This window comes from Calliopsis andreniformis, chromosome 9, assembly GCF_051401765.1.
Source record: "Calliopsis andreniformis isolate RMS-2024a chromosome 9, iyCalAndr_principal, whole genome shotgun sequence".
In the NCBI taxonomy this organism is placed as follows: domain Eukaryota; kingdom Metazoa; phylum Arthropoda; class Insecta; order Hymenoptera; family Andrenidae; genus Calliopsis; species Calliopsis andreniformis.
The window spans coordinates 5,438,391-5,455,607 of NC_135070.1; the positions used below are offsets into that span (position 1 = coordinate 5,438,391).

General features: G+C 28.8%; 3 protein-coding genes across 9 annotated transcripts; 2 read left to right on the forward strand and 1 right to left on the reverse strand.

Annotated features, from left to right (window-relative positions):
• Positions 1-727: 727 nt before the first annotated feature.
• On the forward strand, positions 728-9,897 carry Paip2 (polyA-binding protein interacting protein 2). Of its 4 annotated transcripts, none has more exons than XM_076384583.1 (5): positions 728-815; positions 1,480-1,686; positions 1,766-1,957; positions 2,029-2,088; positions 9,871-9,897. In XM_076384583.1, the coding sequence occupies exons 2-5, from the start codon at positions 1,516-1,518 to the stop codon at positions 9,880-9,882; spliced, it is 435 nt and encodes a 144-aa protein (XP_076240698.1). In that variant the 5' UTR covers positions 728-815; positions 1,480-1,515; the 3' UTR covers positions 9,883-9,897. The 4 variants fall into 4 exon arrangements, with proteins under 4 accessions (XP_076240698.1, XP_076240697.1, XP_076240694.1 ...); XM_076384582.1 differs by lacking the exon at positions 9,871-9,897 and adding an exon at positions 7,269-7,401; XM_076384579.1 differs by lacking the exon at positions 9,871-9,897 and having other exon boundaries at positions 2,029-4,865.
• Positions 6,946-13,167, reverse strand: Alpha-cat (catenin alpha). Of its 2 annotated transcripts, XM_076384577.1 has the most exons (8): positions 13,024-13,167; positions 12,228-12,569; positions 11,422-12,154; positions 11,082-11,108; positions 9,757-9,990; positions 9,065-9,667; positions 8,301-8,978; positions 6,946-7,416 (listed from the first exon to the last, which is right to left on the reverse strand). In XM_076384577.1, the coding sequence occupies exons 2-8, from the start codon at positions 12,542-12,544 to the stop codon at positions 7,252-7,254; spliced, it is 2,757 nt and encodes a 918-aa protein (XP_076240692.1). In that variant the 5' UTR covers positions 12,545-12,569; positions 13,024-13,167; the 3' UTR covers positions 6,946-7,251. The 2 variants fall into 2 exon arrangements, with proteins under 2 accessions (XP_076240692.1, XP_076240693.1); XM_076384578.1 differs by lacking the exon at positions 11,082-11,108.
• Positions 13,168-13,647: 480 nt separating this feature from the next.
• Positions 13,648-15,392, forward strand: Mms4 (Methyl methanesulfonate sensitivity 4). Of its 3 annotated transcripts, XM_076384648.1 has the most exons (4): positions 13,648-14,263; positions 14,342-15,024; positions 15,089-15,142; positions 15,245-15,392. In XM_076384648.1, the coding sequence occupies exons 1-4, from the start codon at positions 13,711-13,713 to the stop codon at positions 15,353-15,355; spliced, it is 1,401 nt and encodes a 466-aa protein (XP_076240763.1). In that variant the 5' UTR covers positions 13,648-13,710; the 3' UTR covers positions 15,356-15,392. The 3 variants fall into 3 exon arrangements, with proteins under 3 accessions (XP_076240763.1, XP_076240761.1, XP_076240762.1); XM_076384646.1 differs by having other exon boundaries at positions 13,648-15,024; XM_076384647.1 differs by lacking the exon at positions 15,089-15,142 and having other exon boundaries at positions 13,648-15,024.
• The last annotated feature ends 1,825 nt before the right edge of the window (positions 15,393-17,217 follow it).

Consider the following 17,217-nt stretch of genomic DNA (forward strand, 5'->3'; position numbering starts at 1 on the left):
ACGTGATTCAGTGCGCAAAAATTAATACTCGTTTTTAAACTTTATTAAAATAATGATTTCAATAATTGTTTAATAACACAATTGAATTATATTTGAACGTTATTAAGTATCCATAATTAACTGTTATTGACGATTTTAACTAAAAATGTATTGTGTCTGGGAAAATTTCAAGAAAGTGTATTTTAATTTTTTCTTATTTATTACTTTTTGTAATACGTATATATAACTCCGTTAATACATAACTATTTTTTACTTTGTGTTTTCATAATACGAAGTTGGTCGTACACTTTTATGACTTCAAAATATTCTAATTTCTAATATTTGCGATTCGAGTTCGCGAAGAAGAAAGGAAAACGTAACAGAAGTCTTCAATGAATTATTGTTTATAACGAATTGTATAGTTACCTTGAAAATGAAATGCACAAGTATTTCGCAGATATTTGTGGCAACAATATTCCAAACAATACTATGATTAAACTGACTTGAGATTTTGATTACTAAGAAAACTCTCCCAATCTTGACCTTCTGTTTGTTAATTGATGGAGTATCCCTAAATTACCTGATATAAAAACTACTTCAAATTACATAAGCTGATTATGCGTTAATTGGTAAATGATCATAATAATATTCAGATCAACATCAATATCTATCGACTTTTGGGAAGCGCGGAGTGCATTGCACTTTCTGTAGGTGGTGGCAGCACCGTCCCAGCATTACTTCAAGGGTTAATTTGTGTTGCACGACACGTATTTTACCCATGAACTGCGTAAATCGTGTTTTCTATCGCAAACTGTTCGAAGGCGTTCTGTTAAAAGGTATGTTTACGCTTCATGTTTGGTGGAAGATTATCTTCTACTTTAATAACAATAGATGCGCGGCGTTAATTATGAACAAAGATTAATAAATATTGCTTTGTCGTTACTACAAGTGGAGACAGTTAAAAATGGTTGCCTTGTAACAAATCTGTCAAGCGATGTTCTCCCGTATTCGGTAGCTACGATGCGATCAGCAACGATTCAAAATTCTCAGTAGTTAACGCGCTAAATGATAAATTAAAGGTAACCACAAGAATCGATCTGTTTCTATGGACGAAAATGTAATTTCGCGATTGACGATAACATATGTGGCAAACGAAATAATTGCTCATGTAAACGCTTCGTTTGTAGAATTCGGGCACGTAAAAGAGTTCAAGGTTGTATTCTGTTACTTGTAGAATTTTAAACCGCAATATGTTTCGTGTTCTCAATAAATTGTTGTTACCTTGATAGGAAATTTACTCCAATTATTTTCATAATACAAATTATTGTATTCATTATTATTACTTTTCACCACTTTTTAATTGTTTCCCATTATCATCATTCAAAGATTATCACTTTTGAGTATGTGTTTGAAAAATAAAGTTTATCTTTATACGTAACGTAAAGTGACTATGTATATAAGAAGGTTGTTTTAAATTAACTCGAGATTATGTGTTTATAGTGAATTACTTGTTGTATTGTTAAACACATATTTGGAATGAAAATGAAGATTCCAAACAGTGGTTCTGGAAACGATTATGGGCATGAAACTGACATAATCTCCTATATGGATAATAATTATGATCCTGAAATTGATGTACAAGGAAATGAGGAAAGTGATTTTTCTGAATATCTATGGATGGAAAATGAGGAAGAATTTGATAAAGAGGTTCAGTTGGGATTATTTTTTATTATCATAATACATTTTGATGTTAATAGTTTCTAATAATAATTGAAAAACATCACAGGTAATTCAACAGTTAGTTGAAGAAGAATTGACAGAAGAATGCTTAAAAGCAATGTGGGAAGATGAAAGGCAACACGAAAGGAATACAAATTCTGTTGCTTGGTCTACTGCTACTAATACGTCTGAGAATAATGGAACTGAACTTTGTCAACAATTTAGCAATCTAAAAATGCATGATGACCTTGCTAAACAGGTACAATTTGTGCAACATAAATCTTCATTTTATGTAAACTGTCAATATAAATCTTTGATTAAAATTTTTAGAGTACATTAAATCCAAATGCAGCCGAGTTTGTTCCAGCCTTTAAATCAGCAGTAACATCTGTAAGTACACCACCAGAAGTTACAGCAGAATCGTCATAGAAGCCATACATTCCATTCGTAAAAAGTCAATAAAAATGGGCTATATGTATGGCTATTACACATTACCATCATAAGTAACACAGTTGTTATTAACTAAATCATATTAAGAGTTAAACGACTGTGACTAAACGTACAAAGATATAACGAATGTCAAAGTGGATAATACGTAATACTGTTATGATACCCAAGATTAACAAAATCAGTTGCATAACCATAAATTAAAGAGAAATATTCAAGTTTTTACAGATTGGAGATATTGCATAATGCTAGAAACATTTAATTTTAAATATATCTTTTTTTCACAATATAAATCGCCTGTTAAAAGAATTTGCGATTTATATTTCTTGTAAAGCATTGAGGATAATCATTCCCAAAAGTTCATGCTTTCATTATCTTTATTTCATATGAAGTCGTAAATTGGAGCAGCAGATAAAAGCAAAACAATATATTGTACTGCTAGATTTTGACACCCTTGATTAATTGTAATACATTGCATTCATTTTTCTATGATTTATGTTGTACATATGTACACTTACAAATTAATGTATTCAAAACGAGTATATCTTTTAATTCTTTTAGAATGTTTCTTTTATTAAGATCTGAAAGTTTTTATAATGTAGTGTATGTTTCTAATTGAAACATTTCTCTGAGAGTTCCTTTTATGACACTTATTTTATATCAATATACATCTTCTGTACTATCACTCACATGAACTAAGAACAACATACTGAAGTCGTTAAGACTGATGTAAGTGAAATGTCGCATTGGAAAATGTATTGCAGCCAATGCATATTTTGTTGCTGAAACATACTTAATATATCCAATTACATACAAAATTTTTTAACAATGATTTTTATTGTCAGCTTACTTTGTCTTAAAAAAGATAGAATCATAATTACATCATAATTCTGGTCCTCTATCAGCATACATCTGAAAGACTTCAAGATCTCAAATGAAAGTCTTGCACAGGCTGTGAAGGACTGTTTCCATGACTCTCTTTAGTAATATTGAGAGTTCATATATTGTTTACTTATTTTAATTAAGTAATAAAATATTTACAAAATGATATTTCGAAACTGAGTAGAATATGTATATGAAATTTAATATTTAAATGCTGTAAGTGGTGAATACACTATATACTCATTTACCAAAAAATAAGTGCAAAATGAGGAATTTTGTTTATGTTTCCTTATTTAGCGATATTTAAAAAGTACTTTCTGATTGAATATTTTAAATACAATATAACATTATATCCTAATAATAATTAAATTATGTTATTCACCACCTATACCATATGTACCATTTGGAAACACATATTTATATACAAATTCTATCTTTTTTTGCATTGTGATAGATATACCTGCTGTCAGGACTTTTTAAGATTGCATGCACTAAATTTGTATTATTTTAGTCACAACATACTTCAGTATGAATGCAGAAACTGTGATTATAAAGCAAATTAAATAGATTTATCACATGTATTACTCATACTTAAGACACCATATTGATTTCATAGCGCTTTGTATTATCTTGCTTTTAAAGGTTCGCATGTATCTCTTACCATTTGTGGCTCCTTGTAAAAATCAAAAAAATGAAAAAAAGAAAAAAGACGAAGAAAACAAGAAGCATATAAAATGTAGTATCTAACAAAATATGTTATAGGTATTTATGGATTATCTGAGGATGATTTGGATTTAGTAATCATGTGAAGCAACAAATTTTTTTGTTTTAATTCCCAAATTTAACTTGATATTAAGAGACTGTTTTATAGATATAGAGCTATTTCTTTAACAGGATTTTGGTGTAAATTTAATTAATAATCATGTATTATATAGTATTGATGGCATAATATACTAATTAAAAATTGCTATGCACTTTAGTTTATATGCTTAAAAATTTTTATAATAAAATCATGAAACAGAAATCCAAATACAGACAGAAAATCATTGTATTAAAAACTAAATCAATGTGTATCTTAAATTCATCGAAGCTATATTAATTTAAATTTCATCTGTTGTAATACATACTGATTTTTAGAAGTAGACAACAGTAGTAATTTTGGTTACAATGTAACCAATATATATATATATAAATGCCTGATTGTATATTTCAGATTATCTGTCTCGAATTATTTGAAATTGAATATGTGCAAATAAATATCAATTTTTTATGAATTATGTTAATAGTACCTGTATTTGTTTAATATAATTGTGAAATAATGAATGCTAATAGTAACAGTAACAAAAAAAATCTAGATTTTAAAAAATAAGCAACTACAATTATCTCGTATATCATGTACAATAAGAAACAGTAATTATGAAAATAATTACGAAAAAAAATCGAAATGTAGCCATAAATTTAATTTGTAACGTGAAAATCAACAAGCACAAACATTACATTCTACTTTCATTTGATCATCCACGTGGTTGTGCAGTAAATATAGTTTTTTTTAATTTTATGTTTAAAAATAAAAATGTACAAAGTTTAAACAGACAAAAAATTCTCAGCTAAATAATTGTTTTTAAATAACACAATAAGTTGTACCCTTTGTAATTGCTATTTGCAAGATTAATGTGCAACGAATTAGAACGAAAGCAATTATATTTCTTAAGTGAGTGAATTATTACATCATACCATTGCCATCATGTGTTTGCATTTGTGAGTTTCTCTTATTCATATACTTTCTGTAATATTTAGTATATAAATGAAGTACATAAAATACAAACATATGTATTATATTTGAATTTTTCCGTATGACCTGCCTTCATGATTTGTAATACTAATGATTATAGTGTAGAAATGTATGTATACATATATAATCGTACGTAAGATAAAAAATAAAAAAGAGATATTTGTTAAAAGCATCACCTTATATTTGGCAGCATATTGATAACTACAATGTAGTCTTACTGTTTATTTTCATATAAATTAATATTTGTCTTATAAGAGTAAAAAATTGATACCAATACATATTACATGTTTAAATCTACAGAATTTAAAATCACCTTAGTTTACACTGCTTGCAATTTCTCTAATAGAATGTAATATGTAACATGTACTATGAACTACTTTCTAACTGAACATTAGAAAGAGAAACTAGTTTTACATGTTTTTTAACGATTAAAATATATTATTCTTTTATTTATTCAAAGTTTTGACAATTACCAAATTTATTAAGATAGTGGATTTCACTGATTAATAATCCTGAATAATTTCCTTTAAAAGTACTGATATATATGTAAGTAGTATTGAATTATGACGAATAATTTACAAAAAAGAAGATTACGACGTGCTGAAGAAAAAAGTACTTGTAAATAATATAATTTTTGTAAATAATATAATATAATTTTATAAAGTTGGTATCAGTTTTTTCACACTTATTTCTTATCAACTAGATGTAATATAAAATCATCTTAACAAAATTTATTCAGAAACGTGTAATATTTACCTATATACAATCATTAAATACTTTTAATCTGCAGTCTCTTTATTCTAATGCAATACTGTGTTGTTCCTTTATTGCTTTTCTGTAAATTTTGTCAATGAAAGATAGTACAAATTGAATATAACTTAAAAATATCTTTCACGACTTCACGAATAAAATGCATATAAAATACATGTACGCAAAGTAAACATATAAAGCCAAATTTATAGAGAACTTAGATATTTCCTTTTTTCTTCTTTTCTATTATATATATATATCAACTGTTTATAAAAATGGATTCAAGTAGTTTGTAATAGTACTCATTTAAAATCATCAACATTAGTATCACGTCAGAAGAATGTTAACATTATTATCCGTACCTCTCCTCGTCTTTACGTAGAACGTAACGAAGTATGTAGCAATATTATTGTCAAAAAATACATTATAGTAAAAAACTAATAACATATAAAAATTCAAGGCCCAAGAATATTATTACAATTACTGGAAGTAATGATTTATGTATTACTCATGAAATATTTAAATATCTTCAAAAGTACATATTCTTATAATGTTAATCTGAAATATTTCTTCTAGATATGTGTGAGAAAGTGTACTGGTTTGAATGTCTAACATTTAAAAAAAGCAGAAAAATATAAGAATTTTCATTAAATTCAGTCCACATAACGATCTTGTACAATATTGCAACATAAAAATGATGAGGCCTCTGATATGCTGGCATGTATACAAAAGTATACATACACTACTGTACTATACTATTAAACAAAATTTCATTTTTAACTCGTTATATGTATGTATATATAAGTAAAAATTTATATTTGCATACCAATTATATGGGTAATAATAAAAAGTTTGGCATTCTTCAGATACTTAGTTGTCGGTATTATAAATCTCGGTATATAATTATGTATTATAGACACGCGTTTTGTATTGTAGTTTTTCTTTTCAAAAAGAATATTTATTTAATTATACTTACGAGTAATAAAAAGTTGTAAAGTTCATTTAAGTGGAGGATGAGCTTACTTAAACAATATTAGTATATGTTTTGTAGAGATTAAAATTTTATAATCTTCATCTTTATACTCTACGAAATATAGTTGCGATTTAGTCTTACTAATTTGCATATAACTGAAATCTAAAGTTTATATATATTTTAGAAGAGGTCAATCTTTGAGATCTAATTGTCGTCTGGAAATTGACGTCATTATATACTGTTCTTTTTACTTTTCAAACACTTATAAACTGATAATTACAAAGAATATAAACATTTTTATGCAAGATATTTTATTTTCAATGATTTTGTTTTAACTTCTATTGTGAATAGCTTTAGTTTTTATCACAATCGTAAGTCAAAATTAATATTTGTTTAACATTTAAAAATTATCTTTTACTTATTACATTAATAATAAATGTTATGTAGCGCTAGTAACACGGTATTGTACAGTTGCACACCAATGATATTTAAATACTTTTCGTTTTTTCTTCTTGTAATATAATTTCACATGAAATGTAGTTAATATATCATATGTGTCACAACACTTAAGAAATTTGTAAAAAACTCAAAATTTAAGTACTGGAATCCTGTACTCAATAGAAAATAAAACATCTTGCTTGGTAGACTTTCCAAAGGTGATGCTGTGTACTAGATTTCATTCTTATTAAATTACTTACAGAGTAAAATTTTAAACGCTTTCTGTAGGACTCTGAAACTCTGAAAGTGCGTGTATAGGATTTTGAACCTTTTTCTGTGAACCTTTACGTACTTTCGCCCTAACTTCTTCTGGTCGCTCAGGACGTACCAATGGTTTCTTCTCTGGTGCCTTCATTTTCCACACAACGATGGGAGACTGTTTAAACAAATTAAAAAATTACAATCTTTTAAAAGTATGAACAAAAATGAACAAATACATAAGTAACATTTACATTTTAACATTTGTGATAGATAATTAACTTATTATAGTTTAATAACGTCAAATAAATACTTACATACTACAAAATCCAATTGTTGGTTAATGAAAGGTTTTAAACATTAGTATTAGTTATATAGATGTATAAGTAACAATATATTATCATAAAAATAGCATAATCAAGATTGAAATTCGATTAACACGTTTATTGTGATAAAAAAATGTGTCAGAAATTCTACTAGAATACATTCGCACTTGACGGTTCTGAGGTAAGTGCCGAGGATCACAGCTCTCTTACCAAAAGGCATAGCCTTCCCCACTCTGTAGCCAGATCCTCCAGGAACAATATTCTTATTTAAATGAATACTCTCTCCCTCTAAACAATTCTATGACACTCAATAACTGAAAGACCTAACGTAGTCATCCGTCATTGCCTACCGGCAGAACTGTTTAATCTCACTCAATTTTTTTTCCTTATACACCCTAAGTCCCTATCATAAATCCCTTAAAAGGTGCAATAGCCTCGGCTACCTGCCTTCGAGATTCTTTGAAAATGAACTGTCACTAACAAACACATCTCTGCTCTACTAGATAGATATTTCCGACCAATCCATTAATAGATATCATTATAATGTGTTTAGTGTGTTTTACACAAAAAGTTTTATATTGTTTCATATTTCAAGTGTGTAAGTCACAGTAAACGTATTAGAAAGACAAAAAAATATTTTAGACTCTTTTCCAAAACGATAAACATAACAATTTATAGAACTGTGAATTTGAAATAAATAATGCATATAGAAAAGTAAAGCAAAGATAATACTTACAGTCACAGTAGATTGTCGAGGATACTTTGTTGATGCAACATACGAAGCTTTAACAGTAAGAACAACTGCATTCATTAAGTTCTTAGCTGCCTGAATGAGAGAAGTTGCACTGTCAAGTCCGGATACAATTAACTCTCCACTAATATTTTGTACATCTGCCTTAACTTTACTTGTAATATTCATTTGATGACAATATAACGCTATACGTTGCAAATATGCTAAAAGATCCTTTTTAGTAGAACTTTCTGGGCACTGATCTGCAATTTGTCTAGTTAATTTATCTAACTTGGTGCCAGCTTCAGAAATTTTCTTTGCTGCATTAATGACATCCATAGTCGTCTTTAAGGGTCCACGACCTCTAGTAAAATCTGTCATTTCCATCATGATCATACACATATGCTTCGCGAGTACAATAATATCGTTTCCTGCATCATCCCATTTGGCAACTTCTTTATCGAACTTCAATTTTTCGCTCTTAAAGTACTCCACTTGCTGCAGAATCTTCTGCTTATCTTCTTCTGGCATTTTACGCATAGCTTCGCGAGCTGTTGTTATGCCACTAATTTCTGGGTATTCATCGACTCCATGCTCCCCAGTTTGAGCACTTGATTTACTACGAGTTTCCAATGTATAATGTTCGTCAAGTTCAACATCTTCTGGATCTAAATCTTCGTCCGCCTATAATAAATTATAAAAAAAAGGGGGAAAAATAAATACAATAAATAAAAATAAAAGAGTAATCTTACAAGATGAAATATTCTTACTCTATTCATCAATACAGCACGTCTAATTTCACGGACTCCATCGTAAACTAATCTCGAAGCATCTATAAAATCATTCTCATCCACGTCTTTAGCGGGATTACTACCCAAAGCATCTACAGCGACTTCTACTCTCTGTGCAAATTTTGGCATTACTTGTTCCCTTAGAACTTTTACAGCTTCTAATACTCGTTTGGTATAGATGCAAGGTTCGTAATTATCCATTTCTGCTTGAACAACATTACACACTCGGGCTGATCGTCCACGAATTGCTCCGGCGGTTCTGTCCAACGTGTCAGCATCACCTTCTTGCAATGCAAGTACACATTTATTTACATCTTCCAAAATATGATTCTCAGACACGGCTAAGAAATCGTCAATAGTAGTAATGTCATCGACAGCTTCTGTTAATACTCTCACTTGGTTTTCCCAAGCTTGTCGGAATACTTCCATATTATCTAAAGCTACTTTAGATCGATTACGAGCTGCTAATACACGAGCTGCGTTAATTACTTGCGGGCATAAATTTCCAATTTGAGCAGCTGCATAACGGACCATTTTCACACCATCTTCGTTTCCTGACATACTACATACTAGGTTTGCAACCTGATTAAGTGACAATTTAACATCATTAAATCATGACAATATGATTGAACATTTTACGTAAGCTCATTAACGACACTCCAAATACTTACCTCAACTAACTTATTCGCATGCTCTGTGAAAACAAGTGCATATTCTTCTACTTCTTTGTCGCGACCATTTCTCGCAGCTTCAATAAGAACTAATAAAGGTACGCTTGTTTCCAGAAAACTATCTGACACATGATCCACCACAGCTTTTCGTAATTGTCTACGAAGATCACGTGTTTTCCTGCACATATGATCAATTGCTCGTTCTAAGCCTTCCGATTGTTCTTTGACACCCATCTGTTAAAATATGTAGAACGTTATTAACGTAACGTAACAAATGTATTAAAATTACAAACATTAAATTAGAATTTACAATACTTCTTTATTAATTATATTAGGATATCAAATATATTTTATTTAATGATTATTAACAAAGTGAATTATCATCATTACTATCACTATTTCAAAAGTACTATTTTGCTTATTGAATACTCATTAAATTGTATTAATAACACAAATTTCATTTTTGTCTATTTAGATGTTATACATAGAGACAAACATAAGTAAAAAGGAGATTATAAAAATTAAATGAATAGAATAATCTTTTACTCTATTAACATTATTATATATAGTGAATCTCTGTACAAAAAGTGGTATACATTCCACATTATATAAGCTACTGTTAACAAAACAATATCATTAGAACTTATTTGTGATTAGTGACATAAATGTTGAATAGTGAAGTACTATTTTAATTGTAATTTTTGCCTCAATTTAAAGTTATATAAACATATTTTTCCGTTATATTAACGGAAAATACGTTTAAATACGTTTTAATTTTTCAAAGTATATCTTTATGCCTTGTATGTGCCTCTAAACAGAAAGTTGAAACTTGTATTAAAGTGTTAAATTTATTTAATACATTATACGAGAATATTTATCGCGTTCTGTGAATACTGATCGCTGTTTTTATGTCGAGTTATGCAAATCTGTTTCACGGGGATCCACGATATCTTATAGAAAAAAGCTTCTAATCAAACTAATGTTACTCATTTCTTTCAATAAAAAACATCTTCTTCTACAGTTTTTCTACTTTATAGCAAATTTAAAAGTATATTATATGTTCGTACTATACGCATTTTAATTTCTAGGTAACTATATTATACAATAAAAAATAACACTATGTACAGTTGTGCAACAAAGTTAGAGTACAATCACAAATTTGTGAACACTCAGTTATTAAAAATTGCTTGATTAGTGCTTGTTACAAAAATAAAATATACATAATGTGCATGAGAACTAATGTAGCATTTAGCAATTAAAATATCTCGCTTGATTTGTAAATTGAATATCAGAGCAATGGGAGAACACACAAATATTATATTTACCCGTTTTTCACCCCGAGCGAGCTGTAACTGCAGTCATCAAAATAAAAAGAAACAAGTAAGTATAATGAACATAGTAAATCAACTGCAATTACTTATGCATTTTTAATATTTTTATATGAAGTTGAGAATTGAATTAGTTTGACAAAATATAGAAATTTTATTTCATTACAAAATAAATCATAAATTAGAATAAAATACCAAAAACTAAAAATAATTATAATTGCTTGAAGTCGTTTAGACATACATATTTTACATTTAACTTTGTTGTATGTATATGAACAATTTTTGTCTACATGTAAAGCAATCATTAAATTACTGAGAAAATTCGTAAAATACTTACATTATTCATATATTCACTTAGTAAATCTTGAAGTGCTTGCCTAACTGCATTACATTCAGCAACGATTCGTTCTCTACGTTCATCTCGAGTACATGAAGAATCTGCCATCAGTGCAGCACCACTGATAATGCTTTCCAACCTCTCCTCAAGACTAGGTCTTGTACGTACTTCATTGTATGCAAGTGGAGACATCACCATTCTCTCATCAAAATCATCTAAAGCAGCAGCTAATTCTCCAGGCCCTTCATAGGGATGCTGACTGTCAACTGGGGTCTTTCCCTGAGCCACATCATTAATAGTATTTACAGCTTCACAAACTTGTTTTAGAACATAATCACGATTAGCTTTTGCTGCTGCTAATTCAGGATGTCTAACATAAACTTTAGAAGCAGTGAGAAGCATGGTGGAATGTTTTTTGAGAACAGCTCTTGCTGCTGCTAAGTCATCTCGCAGCTGAGGGTCTTTCAATTCTTGCTGACGTTTTGCAGCCTGATTCATAAGTTCTGATGCATTTCTGCCAAATTGTTTTATATTCTCTAATAATTCTCCTTGTGAAGATGCATTTTTTAATTTTTGTATATCATCTTCCACTACGTGCAATGACTTCAACAATAAATGCACATCAACCATATCTGCTAGGATAAGTAAACGTGTTACTGCAGATAATAGATTTCTTGCAGCACGGACCATGTTGCCTCTTTTTAGAGAAGAACAAGGATCTTCTGAGAACTCCCTGTTTAAATAATAAAAATATAGTTAATGTCTTTCATATGATTATAGTAATCTATAAACCCAATAAATAATACCTTGCAGCAATGCTCATTGCAGCGCCTGTTTTTCTTACTTCTTCAACAGCACTTAACATTTCAGCAGTGATATCAGGATTTTCATAAGCAATTTGTTCACCTTTCTCTATAAAACTGCTAGTTGCTTTTTCAATAGCTGCAACTAAAGCACTAGCCCTTTTTGACTTTCCTTTCTTTTTTTTACTAGGACCTTTTGTATTTACAAGCGTAGTTACTTGTAAAACTAAAGGTTCCAATGTCTTCTCTACAGACATAGTACGAATCTCCAAATTTTTTGGATCCCATTTTACAGTTATTGGACCAAAGTGATCAGACATTTTTGCTGCTTTAAATAAATCAATTCTGCAAATTGATACACAATTGCAATTATTATTGAACAAAATATAAAAGTGCTCAAAATACACAAAATTTATGAGAATTACCTGTTCCTTTACAGTATAATACAGATAATTTATAGAACGAAAAATACAAACTATGCAAACGAAAAAAAAATTTGTTTTCCCTTATAGTTATTTTATTTCCTTCGTTTTAGATATCAGTCGTCATTACAATTTTATTTTTTACATTTAATAGCACTAATATCTAATGATAACTAATCAATTACAAATAGTCCTTGCAGTTTAAATTGGAGTATCTGTTGCATTACTACCTTCTAGCGAAAGTTAGAAGGTGTGTTTCTGATATCTCAAGAGATACGTGTGTTTACAGAAGATATAATGCAGTAGAACGTACGAATTTTTAAAAAATTTGTGACACTTGGATGCAAAAAATATCGTATAATGTAAAAGTTTCTCACCTTCATAAACAGAGTACGGAGTTTCGAAATTACGGAACTGCCAAAAACGCTCACTCAAAACGATCTCTGGTACCTTTTATGACTATTCTTTCTATGGAAACCAAATTTTAATATACACACAATTCCATATCATTTCGCGAAGTATCATCCATTTGTCATCGACACTTCACTCATGACGTCATTTATTTCCGCCAGCGTTGGGAAGCTAACGATAGCTGAACAAAACTGGTCTACGCCCGAAGCTTGGAATATAAATGTTGAAGCAACGCTTTATACAAGACGAGAAGAATATGTTCTGTGCACATGAAAATGCAGCATTAAGTTGAGCGACGCGCGAAACTGTACTTACTGTCTTATACAATAAACAATTTTTTAAGTAATAGTATTTGCAATGTTATTCAAGATAATATTCATTTTCTGTTTTAATATTACACACATTTAATTGATTTTATTCTTTAGTCACATTTAATGTGTATTCGGTATAAACATTTGTTGCTTTTGCGATTCATGTGGATGCTTCGATTTCTCAAACTGTACGATTTGAAAACAGAAAGTGAGTGTGAAAGTGAAAGATTTTAAAAAATTGATATAAGAAAATAATTGTGATGAATTTGTATATTAAAAGTACATACTTGCCTTTTCAACCCTTTTATTTTTATGAGACCTGATACATAAATTTCAAAGCTTATGTTTGAAATATTAGTTACTAAAATGTCAGAAGTGATTGTTCTAAGCGACTCGAACGATTCTGTTTTGTCTTTCGAAAATGACATGCTTAAGAACAACAATAAGAATAAAGAAAAAGATTCACACAGTGATTTCGATTTGAATGATTTTGAGTTCCCTGAAGTGCATTTCAATCATGTCTCTAATGTGCATCAAGTACCCAAAACAAGTAATAACAGTAACAAAAGTAGTTCATGTAATGTTGATTGTGATAATTTAGAAAACGAAGCTGTAATAGCAGTTCCTAGCAATGACAAAAATTCAAAGCAATCTCAGAGAATGTCCACTTTTTCTGATTCTACAGAAGATTCAGATGAAGAGAAGACAAGAAGAAAGAAAAGCAAACATGTTAAAGTAACTCAAAAAAAAGCAAAAAATCAATTAACAGAAGAAAAATTGGAAAGACAGAAACAGTTAGCAAGAGACAGAGCATTAAAAAAGATTGCATTGAAAAAGTCAAAAAATATTAAACCTGGAGAATGTATGAAATTTATAGAAGTTGTTCTTGACAAAGGTATAGAAAATTTTAACTTTATTTCAGATGTTATAAGTGCATTAGTTGATGCTGATATACAATATAGTATTGATACAGAATTGATTCCAAACAGCATTACATGGAAAAGGATTGTTGAAAATGATTATGTTAATGAGTTCAATGAGATATGTACAGTAAAAGATAATGAAAAAGTTGATCAAACACTATTAATTTGGAATTGGGACGAAACGGTAACAAAAGTAGCAGATAATAGTTTTTGCTCAACTATTTGCAATATTCAGAACTTGTTACCAAATAATAATTTCATATTGATCATTTTTGGCATAGAAGATTATTTTACATACAGAAAACAAGCAAGGAATTCAGCAAAAAGTGGAGCAAAAAATAAAACTCAGAAGTCTAATATTGAAAGTAATAATGAATATCAGAACTTCCCGGAAATATCAAGGCAACAGTTTGAAGAATGCCTTAATAAAATACAAATTATTAGTAGATGTAGCAGCAGGCTAGTCAATAGTCCTCAAGACCTGGCATTAGTGGTATATCAATGTACAAAAGCTGTAGCAGAAATACCATATAAAGAAGAAAAGAATAAAAGTCTAGCAAGCAAATTTGATTGGTATTTGATGGGAGATAATAGAAATTCAGTGCGTGTAGATAAAGATGGAAATGGATTAAAAAGGTTATGGCAACAACAGCTTTGTCAGTTTAATTTGAGTAGTCTTGAAATTGCAGAAGCAATTTGTTCTATATATCCAAGTCCTGTAGATTTAACAGAAGTAAGTAGTATGTATTAAGTATGTATCATATTTTTGTGCTACATTCTTTTGTTTTTCTTTTTAGGCTTATAAAAACTGTACACACAATGAAGGAATAAATTTATTAAAAGATATTCCAGTATGTTATGAAGTTTACTATAAGTTCATAAATTGTTTGATATAGAAAGTTTAAGTATTTTATTATTATATTCTACTATATTTGATGAATTATATTTCACAGATAAGAAGAGCAGCTGGACCTCTTACAAAAGCACGTAAAATTGGCCCTGAATTAAGTAGAAAAATATATATAATGTTTACATCTAGAGATGGTGAAAGTTTATTAAATTAAAAATATTTAAACTACAAATAAAACTTTTACAATGAATAAATTATGTTTTGTTATATTCTTTTTATCAAAAGTAAAGAAAGCTAATAATTATTTATTGTATGTTACATAACAAACAATGTTAAGATAATATAAGAGCTTTAATCAATTTTTATGTATATTACTATATCTTTAAAACTCGAACACATAATTGAATGTATTTTATTATGGTACAAATAGACATCATTTCATATAAATTGCATCAATTCTATGTTAAAAAAACTTTTCCAAATCAGTATAAGAACTTTTACTATAAAAAGGAAACTAATTATTTTTCCATTATACTGTAGTGAAAAATATATAAATAATTAGACATAATCTTAATGCAATCAAGTAATTATCCATTAAGCAACTATACAGGGTGAGACAACTAAAGCAGGCCACCTGTATAATTTACTTGCTGTTGATAGTAGAAAAAAATTTGTTAAGTAAAACTTGTTTCATTTCAAGGGGGGCATAATATGGTGTCAATAATTTTTGTATAGTTAAAATTAAATCAAATTGATTTAATATTTATATATATATGTGTATAATGACAAAAAACTCTCATGTGAACTTTTTCATATTCATTTTTTACACATTCATTTCCTATCATTAGAGTTAAAAGTATCCTTGATAAGAACAAAGAATTTAATGTAACACATTTATTCTTGACAATCAACTAATCAATTTTAACAAGTAAATATTAGAGTTCACATTATTAACTCTGTACCTCATTCAATGGCATTCATTTGTCGTTGTACAAAAAGTTCAAATACTACTTCAGTGACACGATTTAAACTTACAACTATTTCAAAATATGCACTATGCATTTCAGCACTTCAATCATACAATCTGCATTACACCTAGTGATAAAATAGTCTTTGAAAAGATGTTATCCAAATAAAACGTAAGTTTGTTTAAAGATAAAAACTCGCAAAAGAATTATCTATACTTCTTTAAAGTAAATATGTAGTTGACAAAATTAATTTTCAATAAGATTAGCATTGTTTTTATCAATTATAAAATAAGTAATTAAGTAATGTTGATATGAATATAATTTTAATAAAGCAAAAAAAAACTGTACATTACAAAATAATTCAGTTCTATTACGTTTAAAGTGTATTTCCGTATTATACACGAGAATATACACAAGGAATGTAGAGATATTTTCAATCACAATCTAATATTTAGTAGTGATAAAGATCAGTTGATCTTTTGTTGTTAACACACATTTTACGAAAAGATATGAAAGCAAATGAGAAACTAATGAAAATAAGAAAGAAGAAATTTAATTTCGAAGCAAATAATATTTGTACATTTAGTTCCCTTTTTCTCATGTATAAACATAGCAACTATACAAGGTGTATTAGAAAATGTGGTACATTTTTGGAGGACAGGTGGAAGTTTTAGATACAGAAACAATGAACAAAAGTTAAAATGTATATATGCTCAAAAACGTCTTTCAGTTATATGCTATTTTATATTGCGATTTGCCAATTTCTTAAAAGTTCTGATAGGCCCAAAGAATTCGACCTCCCAAATGATTATGTTATTCAGACAATGAGGATAATACAACCACAATACATGCTTCAATATGTAATACAAAATAGTATATAGCTAAAATCAACAAAAGGAAATAGCAAAGTTTCCTGGCATATGTGCATGTGAACTCTTTTCATAGTTTTGTGTCTGGAATCTACTCTCCAAAAATGTTCTGCATTTTTTGACACACTCTGTATATCTCATTTAAAATTTTAAAGATATCTTAGAATATTTTATGTAAAACGTAAAAAGTGTACTACTAATAATGTTTAAAGAATTTTGCTAGCTAAAAGAATCTGTTA

What these genes read in the sequence shown, in the direction of transcription:
- Alpha-cat (XM_076384577.1), bottom strand. Translation starts at nt 12,544, where the DNA reads ATGTCTGATCACTTTGGTCCAATAACTGTAAAATGGGATCCAAAAAAT. An exon ending in TAAGTGAATATATGAATAAT is followed by an intron (nt 11,109 to 11,421) that starts GTAAGTATTTTA and finishes TGATGACTGCAG; the next exon opens with TTACAGCTCGCTCGGGGTGA. An exon ending in ATGCGAATAAGTTAGTTGAG is followed by an intron (nt 9,668 to 9,756) that starts GTAAGTATTTGG and finishes TCACTTAATCAG; the next exon opens with GTTGCAAACCTAGTATGTAG.
- Paip2 (XM_076384579.1), top strand. Translation starts at nt 1,516, where the DNA reads ATGAAAATGAAGATTCCAAACAGTGGTTCTGGAAACGATTATGGGCAT. An exon ending in AGGAAGAATTTGATAAAGAG is followed by an intron (nt 1,687 to 1,765) that starts GTTCAGTTGGGA and finishes AAAACATCACAG; the next exon opens with GTAATTCAACAGTTAGTTGA. An exon ending in ATGATGACCTTGCTAAACAG is followed by an intron (nt 1,958 to 2,028) that starts GTACAATTTGTG and finishes TAAAATTTTTAG; the next exon opens with AGTACATTAAATCCAAATGC.
- Mms4 (XM_076384646.1), top strand. Translation starts at nt 13,711, where the DNA reads ATGTTTGAAATATTAGTTACTAAAATGTCAGAAGTGATTGTTCTAAGC. An exon ending in GTCCTGTAGATTTAACAGAA is followed by an intron (nt 15,025 to 15,088) that starts GTAAGTAGTATG and finishes TTTTCTTTTTAG; the next exon opens with GCTTATAAAAACTGTACACA. An exon ending in ATTTATTAAAAGATATTCCA is followed by an intron (nt 15,143 to 15,244) that starts GTATGTTATGAA and finishes TATATTTCACAG; the next exon opens with ATAAGAAGAGCAGCTGGACC.